The 13,787-nt window shown below is 49.4% G+C and overlaps 1 protein-coding gene across 1 annotated transcript in view; it reads right to left on the bottom strand.

Annotated features, from left to right (window-relative positions):
- Positions 1–13,787, bottom strand: part of LOC134020648 (voltage-dependent calcium channel subunit alpha-2/delta-1) — a 50,185-nt gene that overhangs the window by 22,064 nt on the left and 14,334 nt on the right. The window contains 13 exon segments of the mRNA XM_062460809.1: positions 2,505–2,579; positions 2,684–2,839; positions 3,210–3,299; positions 3,397–3,446; positions 3,692–3,770; positions 4,640–4,744; positions 4,960–5,118; positions 8,250–8,349; positions 8,515–8,565; positions 8,856–8,925; positions 9,912–10,043; positions 13,255–13,347; positions 13,350–13,383. Of these exon segments, the coding sequence (XP_062316793.1) occupies positions 2,505–2,579; positions 2,684–2,839; positions 3,210–3,299; positions 3,397–3,446; positions 3,692–3,770; positions 4,640–4,744; positions 4,960–5,118; positions 8,250–8,349; positions 8,515–8,565; positions 8,856–8,925; positions 9,912–10,043; positions 13,255–13,347; positions 13,350–13,383 (1,194 nt within the window).

Raw genomic sequence — 13,787 nt, 5'->3', positions numbered from 1 at the left:
TTCAGGGGGAGAGAAGCACCGAGGCTGGGGATTTGGCATCATCCAGCTATCACCCTCGGGCTGGCATCAGGTCCCTGCTCTGCTCCTGACTCCTCGCCTTTGTGTGTGTCAGACAACTATAATGAGCGCCCCTCATCCCAGGAATCTTATCATCTCCATCTGTCACTTCCTGTCGAACTCCGCCCCTGACTTGTACACACACTCACACAAGCTCAGACAAACACAAACACAAGTCCCACGCACACACTCACACACATTACACACTGTGTGTTGTCGTCACGAAACACGGGGAAGGTCAAACACGTGGCTTGCGACCGATCGGAGCACGACAAGCTACGGCAGGAAATGCCCAAACGTCAGGGTGGGACAATCTTACCAAACATGTTTACTGTTAGAGATACAACTTACTCAGAGATCACACAGACATCCCACAAGCAGGGTACAGGAATCACAGTCTAAACTTTGCTCGTGGCCTCATCCCTAAGGGAGGCAGAGCAGAGCCAGGCATACACCACTTGATTCCAGACTGCACTACCCGTCACAGGGGATCAAAATAGAAATTCTGTCATCCACAGAGAAGTAAGCAGAACCAGAGGCAGATATGTTAGATCAAGATGTTAGAATCTGTGTAGTGTATGCCAGACGTAAGTCTTAGACCATGACACCTACTGTTTGTCTACGGTACGCACACCTACAGCACTGCTATGCAGCACAAGCACACAGTATAGGTGTGGTTCTATACTAGTGCAGTATGGTGTAACACTGCTACACTTTGGGTTCCGCAAGCCTCTCCTCAAGCAAGTTGTCATATGCAGTTTCTCGAACCCCTCAGCGAAGGCCATGGCGGCTTACTTTACCACCATCTGCATGATGAAGGGGTGCCTCCGGCCTGGACTAGGGTCTAACCATTGGACCGACGAACCCTGAGCTAACATCGAGAAGTGGCGGAGAGATAAACGGTTGTTGGATTGAGCAGGTGGAGAGTCTGCATGTGACCCGTGCTTGAGGGCTTCTACAGAGCCACGGGTGTGAGTTCAGCTCTGGTCTCACCTCGTGGAAGGTGACGGCGTACTTATTACTGAGTCGGATCCGCCGGTTACGGATCCGTTTCTGGTGAGGGAGAACGTGGGAGAGAAACCGGGAGGACGTTTTCAGCGTGAGAGACGGGGAGACGTCAGCGGCTGTGCCATGTTTCGACATGGTTGAAAAACCTCACTTGTTTAACCAGCCCCGTTTGACGGAGAGTCTGGTTGCGGACTGACACACGCTCTAACAGATGGGGTTTCCTCAACGAAACCATCTGACAAACTTACACAACACACAGAGACGAGAGTCACTTTGAAATGATTCCACTCGCTTTTGAAAAGGGTTGCACTGACACATATGCGCTCGGCCACACACACGCACACACGCACACACATACACACCATGTATGCAGTCCTTTGGTCAGGGTTAAGTGTCCCTGGGTGTGGAGATTGGATCCATGAGTGTATGTCCGTGTAGATCAGAGTGTGAAGACTGCGGTGGGATGTGATGGGATATGAACATGTGTCCTTGGGGAACCAGACCCTCAGATCCAGAGAGGCTCCCCCTCCGTGCCCAGCAACCCTGAACACAGAGCTCGGGCCTGGGCAGCACATGGCCACTCTGTAGCCTGTTAGGACCAGTTGTGCCTGGGGCTTGGGGGGGGGCGGGGGAGAACAAAGACTGAGGTTGCTGGGTTCAAAGGTGGGCCAGGGCCCACAGATGGGTCATGACTGGTTCTTGCTGGGTTGTATTGTAATCCATGCCCTCGGCAAGAAATGTTGTTACATTTATGTGTAGAACAGCCAAGACTTTCATACAGTTTGAAAAGTTCAAGGCCTAAAGGTCTGGGTATCACTCGATTACACCTGACTTCTGGGCAGTGTGTGTGTGTGTATCTGTGAGGCTTTATTAAGAGATCTAAAATAAAACATCTATATGGGGGCCTTGCTTAGAGCAGAGCACACATGTCAGATCAATACTAACTGAACGAGAAAAGAACATTTAAACTGAAATCACATTTCACCACCAGGAGGCATATTGGATCAGGATGTGCTTCATTCCCAAACATGTATGCTAGCCTGCTGCCAAGACTTTAATCTTCTACATCTCTCATGGAAATGACTGGCCCTTGGGTGTACGTGAAGGTGATAATATCTTATATGTCTTCTCTTTAGCTGTTAAAAAAACAACAAAGTGACGGTGCATAAAAAGCAGTCAGACACTGAACGATATGCAGGCTGCTGTATCTGATGTCATGTCTGTGGTCTCGGGCCCTGTGCTGTCCACGGGTGCCGTGTGGTTATCCTGTGGTGTGGGAGGATTACTATTCATGTGCACACCTTCAACAACTGCAAAACCAGCGAATCCAGGAATAACAAAAACAGCACAAGTTCCATATATTCTATATGTATATATATATATATATATAGTAAGTATGTGTGTTTGTGTGTGTGTGTGTGTAAGTGAAGGGGTCGTACCTTAGGCTGGAGGTTTGGGTGGAGCAGGACGTAGCCGTTGGGGTCGATGGCAAAGTAATACCCGTTAGGCCCGATCTGGAGGGGCAGGTTGGGGGAGGTCATTCACGTCCCTGAACACTGACCATGGATGGACTGCGTGCAGCCGCCGCTGATGTCAGCCGCGTGCACGTTTTGCTCACCGTGAAGCGCGGCGTGAGCTTCTTGATGTCGTCCAGGGACACGTCGATGCCCATCACCCCCAGGATGAGCTGGTTCTGGTGCTCGCCGTTCCGGTCGTCCTTGGTCATGGTCTTGTTAAACACGGGCAGGGTCCCTGTAATGACCAGGCCTAGCTCCTGGAGAGGAGAGAGAGAGAGAGAGAGAGAGAGAGAGAGAGAGAGAGAGAGAGAGAGAGGGGGGGGGGGGGGGGGAGAGAGAGAGAGGTAGAGAGAGAGACAGAGAGAGAGAGAGAGAGAGAGAGAGAGAGAGAGAGAGAGAGAGAGGGAGAGAGGTAGAGAGAGAGAGACAGAGAGAGAGAGAGAGAGAGAGAGAGAGAGAGAGAGAGAGAGAGAGAGAGAGAGAGAGAGAGAGAGAGAGAGAGGGAGAGACGAGTCACACACACGCACAGGTCGTCACACGTACGCACACACATTCATCACAGGATGAGAGGGGTTTACTGCGTATCCTACTGTTTGTGAGAGTGGATGGGAGGAAGTGACATCGTACCAGAGCGTCCAGGTAAACGTTGGTCCACTGGACCTGTTTAGCCTGCTGGTCTGCCAGAACCATGGGCCTGCCCAGAACATCCAGGTACTCCTGCACAATGCAGATACAGTAAACAGACACAGTAAACAGACACAGTAAACAGTAAGTTAAAGTAAGTTAAACACACAGTCTTTCTCTCTGTCTCTACCTGGGTGTTGATTCTGATGGCTCCTATAGAGGGGATCTCATAGAAGTATCCTGAGGGAGAAAAACACAAGGTGGGATTACAGTAACGTATACAACACAGTACACAACACAATATCAAAAACATGACACAACACAGTCCACTCAATAGTATACAACACAGTACATGATACAGAACAGTAGCTAATGATAAGCATGATGACGAAGGTGATGAAGATATGTATCTGAGATCTCTGAGACAGTATGTCAGTGATGACACACTGGCACATGCTAGGAGCTTCAGAATATTGTGTGTTTACCTTTGTTGGCACAGGCCATCCACTGGATGGGTCCTTTATCATAGTTGTGCTGGCCCACTGAGAAGGTGAAGATACGCACCTGGAACCAAACCAACACACACACACACTTTACAGGACATCTCTGGGATCACAGTCAGTCAGTCAGTCTGGAAGTCAGCTAGCCAGCCAAGAAGTCTGTCTGTCTGGCCGTCGAGGTCTTGTCTGTCTGTCTGTCTGTCTGTCTGTGTGGGACTGTGTATCGGCACATATGCCTGTCTGTATGTCTATCTGTCTGACTGTGTGCCTGGCTGGATGTTCATATGTCTATCAATCGGCCTGTCTGTGTCTACCTGTCTGTCTGTCTGCCTACCTGTCTGTTTGTCTCCCTGCCTGTATATCTTTCCATCTGGCTGTCTGTCTACCTGCTTGTCTGTCTGTCCATATGCCTGTCTGTCTACCTGCCTGCTACAGCAGAGCCAGCTAGCAGTGCTGCCGGAGGGCAGGTGAGGTGCAGCCTCCAGGCCCCCCCAGGGACGCACGGAGAGGAGCACTGAACCCGCCCTACTCTCTGGAAGGCTCTGGAGCTGACAGCCCCGTGCATCACACAGGTGGTTCCCATATCCTGGGCTTTGTCAGAGGTGAGGAGAGGTAGAGGAATGGAGAGGACCATCCTTTGTCCTTCCTTTCTCCTCTCCCCTCTCCTTCACCTCACCTCGTCCCTCTTGTCCTGCACGGGCTAGTTATCTACCATTCTAAACTGGTTAGTGGACAGTCTGACAGTAACTGGGAGTGATTTGTCGTGGGGTGCGGGATGTGTGTGTGTGTTTCCTTCCTGCTGGTGTGGGTTCAGCTGCCCTTCACCTGTGTCAGCTTCTTTGCCATACAGATTTCTACAAAAGAAAGTTGAATCCACATGCAAACTCCTTGACCACACCCCCCGCCGCCTGCCCCCCCCCTCCCCCCCGTCACCTGCTTGTCAGCGTTTTGTTTCTCCAGGATATCCCGGGCCCTTTCTTCTCCCCCGTCGGTGAACAGCATGATGATCTTGTTGCAGTTGGCCCGGCTCACGTTGGTCTGAGACGACAAAGTCGGGAGAGACGCTCGCGTTACTGACACGGGGAGCCGCGGTACACACTTCAACCAGAAGAGGGCAGTCTCCGACAGTAACTCGCTCGTCGAAACACAGGCTAGGATAAGGCTATAGGCTAATGCCATTTAGGTGTGTGGTGTCCGAGCTGTGGGTTGAGAGACCATGAGAGGGAGCCGGGGAATAGAGAGAGGGACCTTACGGCAGATAGTTGTTCGAAGGCAAACTCAAAGCCTTTGGTGTAGTTGGTGATCCCTTTGGCTGAGATATTCTGCACCGCATCCTTGAGAATCTTCTTGTTCCTGACGTTGGCTTGGACCAGGTGATCGAAGCACGCCGTGTTGTTGACTCTGGTGTTGAACTGGCAAAGTCACACAGGGGGTCACCGGCTGTACACACTCTGTGCGTACACGCAGGCATGGCCACGTACTAACATACACAGGCACGCCTACGCACGTGCACACACACAAACATTGTTGTTCTCCGTCATACACACACCCCACACACCTGGCCTTCACTATTGTCTTTTGCCTTGCAGAGGTAAAAAAAATAAAATAAATGACAACAAAAAAATCATTCATCAAGTCTTGCTAATTGCTTTGCATTCGCGCCGCTCAATGATCTGGTACCCATGGAAACAAGATTCCTCTGAACGATTTTAGGCAGCAACACAATCTAATTAGAGGTGAGACAACCCCCCACGCCCCCTCCGCAAACACACACACACTTTCTCTCTCAAACACACACACACACAAACGCTGTCAACAGCCTGTCTCATGAGTCTAAGTTAAATCCAAGTTTGATTGACATATCAGAAGGATTGCCTTATTGTACTCTACCTGTCAGTGTGTGTGTGTGTGTGTGTGTGTGTGTGTGTGTGTGTGTGTGTGTGTGGCTGTAGGGGCCTCACACTCACTCAATGAAAGCAAACAAACAGCGCGGACAGAGGACAGCACTGACACAGAATGGTACAGAGACACTTCAGCTATTCTGGTCGAGTTTTTGTATTCACTGTGTGCGAGGGAGAGAAAGAAATGGGAAAAATGAAGAAGCAGAGAGAGAGACAGAGAGGGATGGAGAAAAACAGAGAGTGAGCGACAGAGTGAGCGAGAGAGAGAGGGAGAGAGAGAGAGAGAGAGAGAGAGAGAGAGAGAGAGAGAGAGAGAGAGAGAGAGAGAGAGAGAGAGAGAGAGAGAGAGAGAGAGAGAGAGAGAGAGAGAGAGAGAGAAATAAAGAAAAAGAGAAAGCTACAGAGGATAGCTGGGGTCCAACAGTTGGCGTCCTGTGTGGTAGAGCTGTTCTAAAACAATACCGCACCCTATCGATCTCAACCAATCTGTGTCACTGTGAAACAGCCAGTGGGGACTTCAGATAATGATCTTGTGCGACAAGCAGAGATGTAGAGTTTGTGTGTACATGTGTGCGACTGTGTGGGGTCGTGAAGGCCAGCTTTGATGTTTTCTCTTGGTTGATAGTTGGAGAGTGTAGATTTGGACTGGAAGGCAGTCTCAAGGCTGACATGAAGACCGAGCCGAGCAGAAAGGGCTTTTGTACAAAAAGCATCGCAAACACCTGTCAAATACACACACGCAGACACACGCGTGCACGCACACGCATGCGCACCCCTCAAAAGAGAGCACATTTAATTACACCCAGACCGGTCTGCTCTCCTTTATCACATAATCTATTAAAAAGGAGAGAAAAATAAAGGTGTGAGGGAGAGTAGGAGGGTGGCGGAGAGAGAGAGTGAGAAGAGACAGGAGATCTGGAGGTGGAGGGAGTGAGGGAGGGAGGAATAGAGGATGAAATGAAACGACCGCGTGCTTTGAGACTATTTGAGGCTGTCTGGGTGTGTCAAGCAGACACTTGCTTACTTGCTTCAGGAATGGTTAACATCCAGGACATAATATGTTCAATAACGTCACATATAATATGCCTCAGTAACAAACCTGTTAATGGTCCAGGTGGGGTGGGATGCACCATGTGTGTGTGTGTGTACAGTGCCCTATCCTGTTTCCTGTGTGTCGTTTGGTTTCACTCAGGCTTTCTGTGTGATGACTAAGAGTTGGGATTGGACTTACAGATGACACTGAAGTGAAGGCTAATCTCATCTCTTATCCCAGTGCAGTCCCGGCTACATGTCTGCCGGGGCTTATAGTCGACCACCCACCCACACACGCGCGCACACACACACACACAAACAAACACACAAACACACACACACACACACTCACACGAACACACACACATGAATCAGTATTCGTTTGACATCCCAGAGCTGTTGAAGGAGAGCCTATGTCTGCTGGGTCCAAATGCCAGCTGAGTCCCTGGGCAGCAGTTAATGAGTCAGGATCTATAGGTAATATCAGAGGTGAATGATCTAGTGTCCGGTTACAACACCCCCAGGACAGGATGGGGGGGGGGGGGGCAGTATATAGATAGCCATACCAAGATTGACTGAGGTTGATGTTGGGTCTCATGATTGGTCCAGCGCAGTGAATGTTGGGAGGGGTGGGGGGTGGGTGGAGGGTGGAGGGGGGGGGGGGTGGAGGGGGGTCACTCGCTCCAATTAACAGCTCCGATAAAGGCTTCCATCAAACCTGCTCCCTCCCCAGCGCTACTTTCATGGTTTGCTTTCAGCTCTCCTTACGCTAACAGTCCTACTTCTGGTCTAGTCACTGGGGCCTCAAATTGGATATCTCAATGAATGACCACTTGTTAATTTTTTGTGCATTTCTAACGCCACAAACAATCTAATTAAAGTACTTTCTCTCTCATACACTCACACACATACGTACATATACAAACACGCACACACACACACATGGTTTCCCAGCTGCCGATAATTGGACATCCAAACAGCTTAAGACTACTAGGGTGAAGAACAGTACGACAAGTTACTGGTCAAAGGGCCCCTGGGTATAGGATATAAAGCATCAGAACTGCTGGCTTTCAACTCTGGGAATGAACACAACTATGACCAATCGGCCCACCCCAGGGTGTGTGTGTGTGTGTGTCTGTGTGTTGTGTGTGTGTGTGTGATGAAGAAGAAAGCACGGAAGACGGAGGGATGGAACAGATGATGGATGAGTGTACCCACACTGGGCCAGGGTGCACTGGGGTTTTAATTCCTTCCAGAGTCCTGGACACACACACACACAAGGGTACTGTGAAGTTTTAATCCTGTTCACCAAATAGAGCAGTGGATCTTTCATTACTGGCCTGTTTCAGAGTGACCAGCCCAGCAGAAATCCATATTTCATTACTTTCATCCATCTCTGTCCTACTCAGTCTATCTCTCTTTGTATGTCTCTTGATCGCTCTCTGTCTCTCTCTCCATATATCTCTCTCATAACTCTCTCTCTCTCTCTGTATGTTTCCCTCCTTCCTGGATCTCTCTCTTCCTGCTCATATTCCTCTTTCTTTCGGTATCTCTCTCTCCCCCTCCCCACACACTGCTCCAACCATCAGGCTCCTCCACAAGAGACTCACATAGACCACATTGACGTAGTCGTCGTCAGACAGGGTCTCCAGCATCTCACACACAGAGGTCCGGATCAGCTTGAGGGTGAGACCGGACACACTGCCGCTCCTGGAGAGACAAGGAGAGATACCAGCCCTGTCAGCCTGCTGATTGGCCAGACACTCGCACGTCACCGACCAGAACACATGTATGTAGTCACTAGCTAAGCCCAACCCGTGATAATAATAGTAAAAGGGAGAAAAAAAAACGTCGTATAAATATGGAATCACTCACGCGTCCACCAGGATCAGCATATCTTTGGGTGAGGCAGCTCCCTGAATGTACCTACACACCACAGGGCATACATAGTATACAAGTAGAACATCAGAGTAGAACAGAGAAGCACTCATTCAACCAGTCTGGGGAAACTAACCTACCACCCAGTCTGCCAGTCAACTACCAGTCCACCAGTCTATTCCCAGTCTACTGGTTACCAGTCTATTACCAGTCTCCTACCGGTTTCCTACCGGTCTACCAGTCTACTACTAGGCTATCAGTCTTTTACCAGTCTTCTACCACTTTCCAACCACTCCTACCAGCCTACTACCAGTCTTCTACCAGGTCAGGTGACTCACCAGGGCCGCCTGCGGACGTCATACAGGTCGATCTTACTGGGCGTCTTACGAGCGTCCATCCAGGGGGAGGCTGGGGAAAGGGTGGAGGGAGGATAGAGAGAGGGTGGAGGGAGGAGAGAGAGAGGGTGGAGGGAGGGAGGAGAGAGTGGAGAGAGGAGAGAGAGAGGGTGGAGGGTAGAGAGAGAGAGAGGGTGGAGGGAAGAGAGAGAGAGAGGGTGGAGGGAGGGAGGAGAGAGTGGAGAGAGAAAAAGAAATGGATTTGTGAGAGTTAGATAGTCAGAATATATATATATAGATGTAGAGAGATAGAAAGAGGGATGGTTTGTTTAAGGAAGCGTTTGGCCTGGACACAGGTAGAGCACAAACTATACACCCCATCATCTTATTTTAGTTGGAGCTTCATTTTCTCAAGGAGAACCCCACATAATACACCACGGGTCGGTATTTTAATTATTTTATTTTATTTGTATTTTGTTGGAAACAATACAACAATATATTTGGTCATAATAGACCGATTGTGAGCACACAAGCTGCAGAGCAACTGAGCCAGTAGGGCTTTTCACTTCAGAAAGTTAGACAGAAAAAACACGAGAAAGTGGGAATACAGATAAGGGCAGATGTGGAAGGAGACAGACAATATCTCAGGCAAACCAGGTGGGGCTGGACATTGGCGCCGTCATGAATACTAAACAACGAGGTTCCATATGAAGCAACACAGAACCAATGACGGCAAAGCGAAGCAGCTTGTGCATACATAGAGCTGGCTAGCTCCACACTGAGAAAGGGCGCGACTCAGTATGTAATACATACAGAAGTTATCCTTGCTGAAACCCGATTATGTTGGAAACAGAGACAAACTCATGCTTCAAGGCACTAATTTAAGCCTGATAATGGTGTGCGTGTATGAGTGAGTGTGTGTGTGTGAACGTTTGCTCGTGTGCGTGACACAAACTCATGCTTCAAGGCACTGATCTAGGCCGCGTAATTGTGTGCGTGCGTGTAGGTGTGCGTATGTGTGTGTGTCTGTATATGTGTGAGTGTGTGTGTGCGTGTTACCTGGGTAGTAGCGGGCGAGGCCTGTGGCGCTGCCGAACACCTGCCAGAGCAGAGTGGGGTCGTCTTCTCGGTTCTTTCGGAACACATCCTCCAAAGCCTCAGTCCAGTTCAGCTCATTCAGCACAATAGTGGCTACAGACATACACATACACACAAGCATTCAGACACGCACACACGCAAGCATGCAGACACACACACCCGCACACACACAAACATACGGACACACACAAACACACACCACAAGCATACATACCCATGCAAGCACACGCACACACAAAAACAGAAAGAAAAGAGTGAGAAACAACATATATTTTCATCCCTTGGCTGAAATGTTTTGAAAGTAATATGACGGCCGATCTTTGACATATGTGCTAGTGTGTGTGAGTGTGTGTGTGTGTTTGAGTGCATGTGCACGCATGTGTGTGCTGTATCTTCCCCTCTCAGAGAGCTGGGCGCTGGCGAAGAACTAAGCAGGGCCCAGAACAGTGTCAAAGACACGCCAATCTGTGTCAAAGACCTCCGATTTACACCTTCATTGAGATTCAGACACATGCCCCTGTCTGTCCCCCACCCGCAGGGAGTCAAAGGCAGATAGGGCCCCCCCCCCGCTTCCCCCAGCTCTGAGCGATAGGGCCACATATTGAACAATACCATTCTGTAGAGTGATGACTGATAGCGACAAACATTAGACGATTTCACTCCTCTGTCCTCTCTATCCCTCGACGCATCCCAGAACTACTTCTATGAGCTGTGTGTGTGTGTGTGTGTGTGTGTGTGTGTGTGATGGATGCTACACGTTGAGCGAGGGAGCAGGCATTATGAATGTAATGACACAGCATCTAGACAGCTCGGAGACCAGAGACCAGACTGTCGTCACATCACACTCACTATGATGGATGAAGACATACACTCGCCACCATCCTCTGTCTCTCCCAGTACCTCTCTCTCTCTCTTTCTGTCTCTCTCATTGTGTTATTGTGTGTGTGTGTGTGTGTGTGTATCTGCGATAGATTGGTATCCTGTATTGGGTGTGACGTGGCTCATTGATGTGTAAAACAAACAGTGTTCATTTGCATATGGACCAGAGCTTGGAGTTAATGAAGCTTCAGCTGCCAGAGCAATATGCCTGTGTGTGTGTGTGTGTGTGTGTGTGTGTGTGTGTGTGTGTGTGTGTGTGTGTATGTGTACACACGTGTATGTGTAGCAATGTGGGGCCAGGCTTTAGTATTGCCTAATCAGAGAGAGAGACACGGATACTTAGTTTCATACATTGTTTTTGACGCAAATTCATCCCCCCTCCCGCACAAACACTCACGCATGCACACACACTCATACACACACACACACACACACACACACACACACAAACACTCATGCTTAGGCTCATATTTCCATTGTGTCACTGTTACATGTTGGTTCTAATGTCTCAAGCATTTAGTCTCCACAGTCATCCTGATGCACACACACACACACACACACAAATACAAGCAAGTTTGATACATTTATACATTTACCATGGAGGCTGATTGCATAAACATGCCTCCCTCTTGTCAGGAAAAATCCAATTTTCCCTTCGGAGCAAAGATAGCCATTCCTCGAGCTTTTATAGGGCTGGGACCTCACTCACCTAGACCATGAATCTCCTGTTACTCTGTCTCATACACACTGTGGAGGAAAATGGGATTTCCTGTGTACTTATGCTATTCACTAATCAACAGAACTCTCACTAATCAATTGAACTAGTCATTGCATGCTAGTTAGTATGCTCTCGTGTGAGTTTTCTATTGATGAGAGTCGATTGTGTGTATGTGTCAGGTTGAATAGGTGTTCGTGGTCGGCAGAAAGTACCGGAAAAACGTCCCTTGCGATGACCACGGGAAGAGCTCCACCTCTGATCTCGCTCTGCCCTGAGAGTGGTCATGGGCTGGGAGCTGGGAATCTCTTTGTCTGTGACCGTTGTAAGACAGTCAGACGTTACTGACTGTCACTATCTATGTTTACTTTCTTGTGACCAATAATAGATGGTCCTCCGGCCTTCAGAGCAGAGAGAGCCATGATGGAGACCTAAGCCTGGTGTCGTGTTGTCATTTATTGTCTGAGGTCTGGTTTTCTCTCCCAATCTGCAGATCGAAAATACAATGAACGATTGCGTTAATGCAAAGACGGACAAAACACTTTATTCATCAATACGCACACACACACCGTACCCACACATACACATGCTATACATAGACGTACACAAACACGCACACACACACACACACACACACACACACACACACACACACACACACACACTGTACAAACCATTGTACACACACATGAACTCACACACACATACTGTACACACACCTCTTTTCTCTGAAGGCAGACTCCTGTCCTGGTTGATATTGTAACCAGCAAGCCACTGGGGCCAGCATACTTTTTGTGGGCAACCAATCAAGCACATTGGAGAGCAGAATAAATCCAGCCAAGCTGTTAACCAAAGAGACGACTGAAAATAGACAATGACTTGAGGTATTCCTCCACACACACGCGCACACACACCCACAATCTCAAAGGCTAACTTGCAATCGATGGCTCGGATTTGACCAACTACTTGCTATGTGGCTGTCCCTCCCTCCCTCCCTTCCCGCGCCTCTCCGGGGTCAGTGGAGAGGTGAGCCCGGTAACCTTCAGGCCAGACGGCGTCCCAGCAGGCCGAGGGGCACGCTGGAGGAGTGACTCCGTCCCGCCCCGCCCCGCCTCGGCGGGAGCAGTGACGCACCACAACCCTGCTGTCATCCTCCCGTCCACACACACACGCACACACACTCGCACCCAAGAGCATAGCACACATATTTATTCAGCAAACTGTGCCTTCAATAGTCAATATTAGACCGAGCAGTCTGGTCTAATGTCAGCTGGACTCAGGGGGACTTTCACTTTACAGAGCCAGCGCTTTAAACCAAATTCACCATCCCCTATACATGTATTCAGTTGGCAGTTGTTTTTTAGCCACAGGGATGTCTTGATTTGTGAGCAAATGCTCTACCACTGAGCTGAATGAATCTCTTTAACTAATGCATGCATATGGCATATGCCATTATGTCAAAGTGTCCTTGATAAATTGACTTATTGACCACTGTTGTTTTTTTTTCATTTGCGTGAGTGGATGATGTCGTTGCAGGGAGATGAATTGTGCGCCTCGGCGTCAGTGCGAGAGAGAGAACCTCTTCGACAAGGACGAACCACCGAACCTAATCACGTAAATGCACTTTATTCTCACTTTTTCTGTGTATGTGTCAGGGTTGTTTCCATAGTAACGGTGTGTGTGTGTGTGTGTGAGTGTGAGGGTGCTCACAGCCGTCGTAGATGTCGGTGGGGATGTGGACGGCCGTGTGGTTGTGCGAGGTCAGCCGTTTAAAGGCCGGGTCCTCCGTAAAGTCTGGTCGGATCGGTTCTTCCTGCCCTCCGTGTCGTTGGCATCCAGCTGGGACAGGGGATGAGGAGAGGGTGGGGAGGGATGAGGGTGGGGAAGACAGCAGTGCCGTGCAGGTTAATGAAGACCCCCCACGTCCCCTGTTCATCACAGGTCAGTGTATGAAACCACGCTCAGACTGTGCCCCCATCCTAGTGGAGCTAGCGAGAACTCATGCTCTTGCTAAAGATCTAGCACATTCCCTCCCTCACATTAACCCTGCTCTCTCTCTCTCTCTCTTTCTCTCTCTCTCTCTGTGGGTCCTGGTCACCCTAATGGATTGTTCACACAAGGCTGGGAAACAGGAAGATACACACTGATTGTTAATCCTTACAGCTGCACCTGGGAATTAAGCATCGATGATAGGGAAACATATGGAGAGAGGGGGATGAGAGGGCGGGGGAGAGAGAGTGGGG

Source organism: Osmerus eperlanus, chromosome 5 (genome assembly GCF_963692335.1).
Source record: "Osmerus eperlanus chromosome 5, fOsmEpe2.1, whole genome shotgun sequence".
In the NCBI taxonomy this organism is placed as follows: domain Eukaryota; kingdom Metazoa; phylum Chordata; class Actinopteri; order Osmeriformes; family Osmeridae; genus Osmerus; species Osmerus eperlanus.
This window is presented reverse-complemented; position numbering and strand designations above follow the sequence as displayed.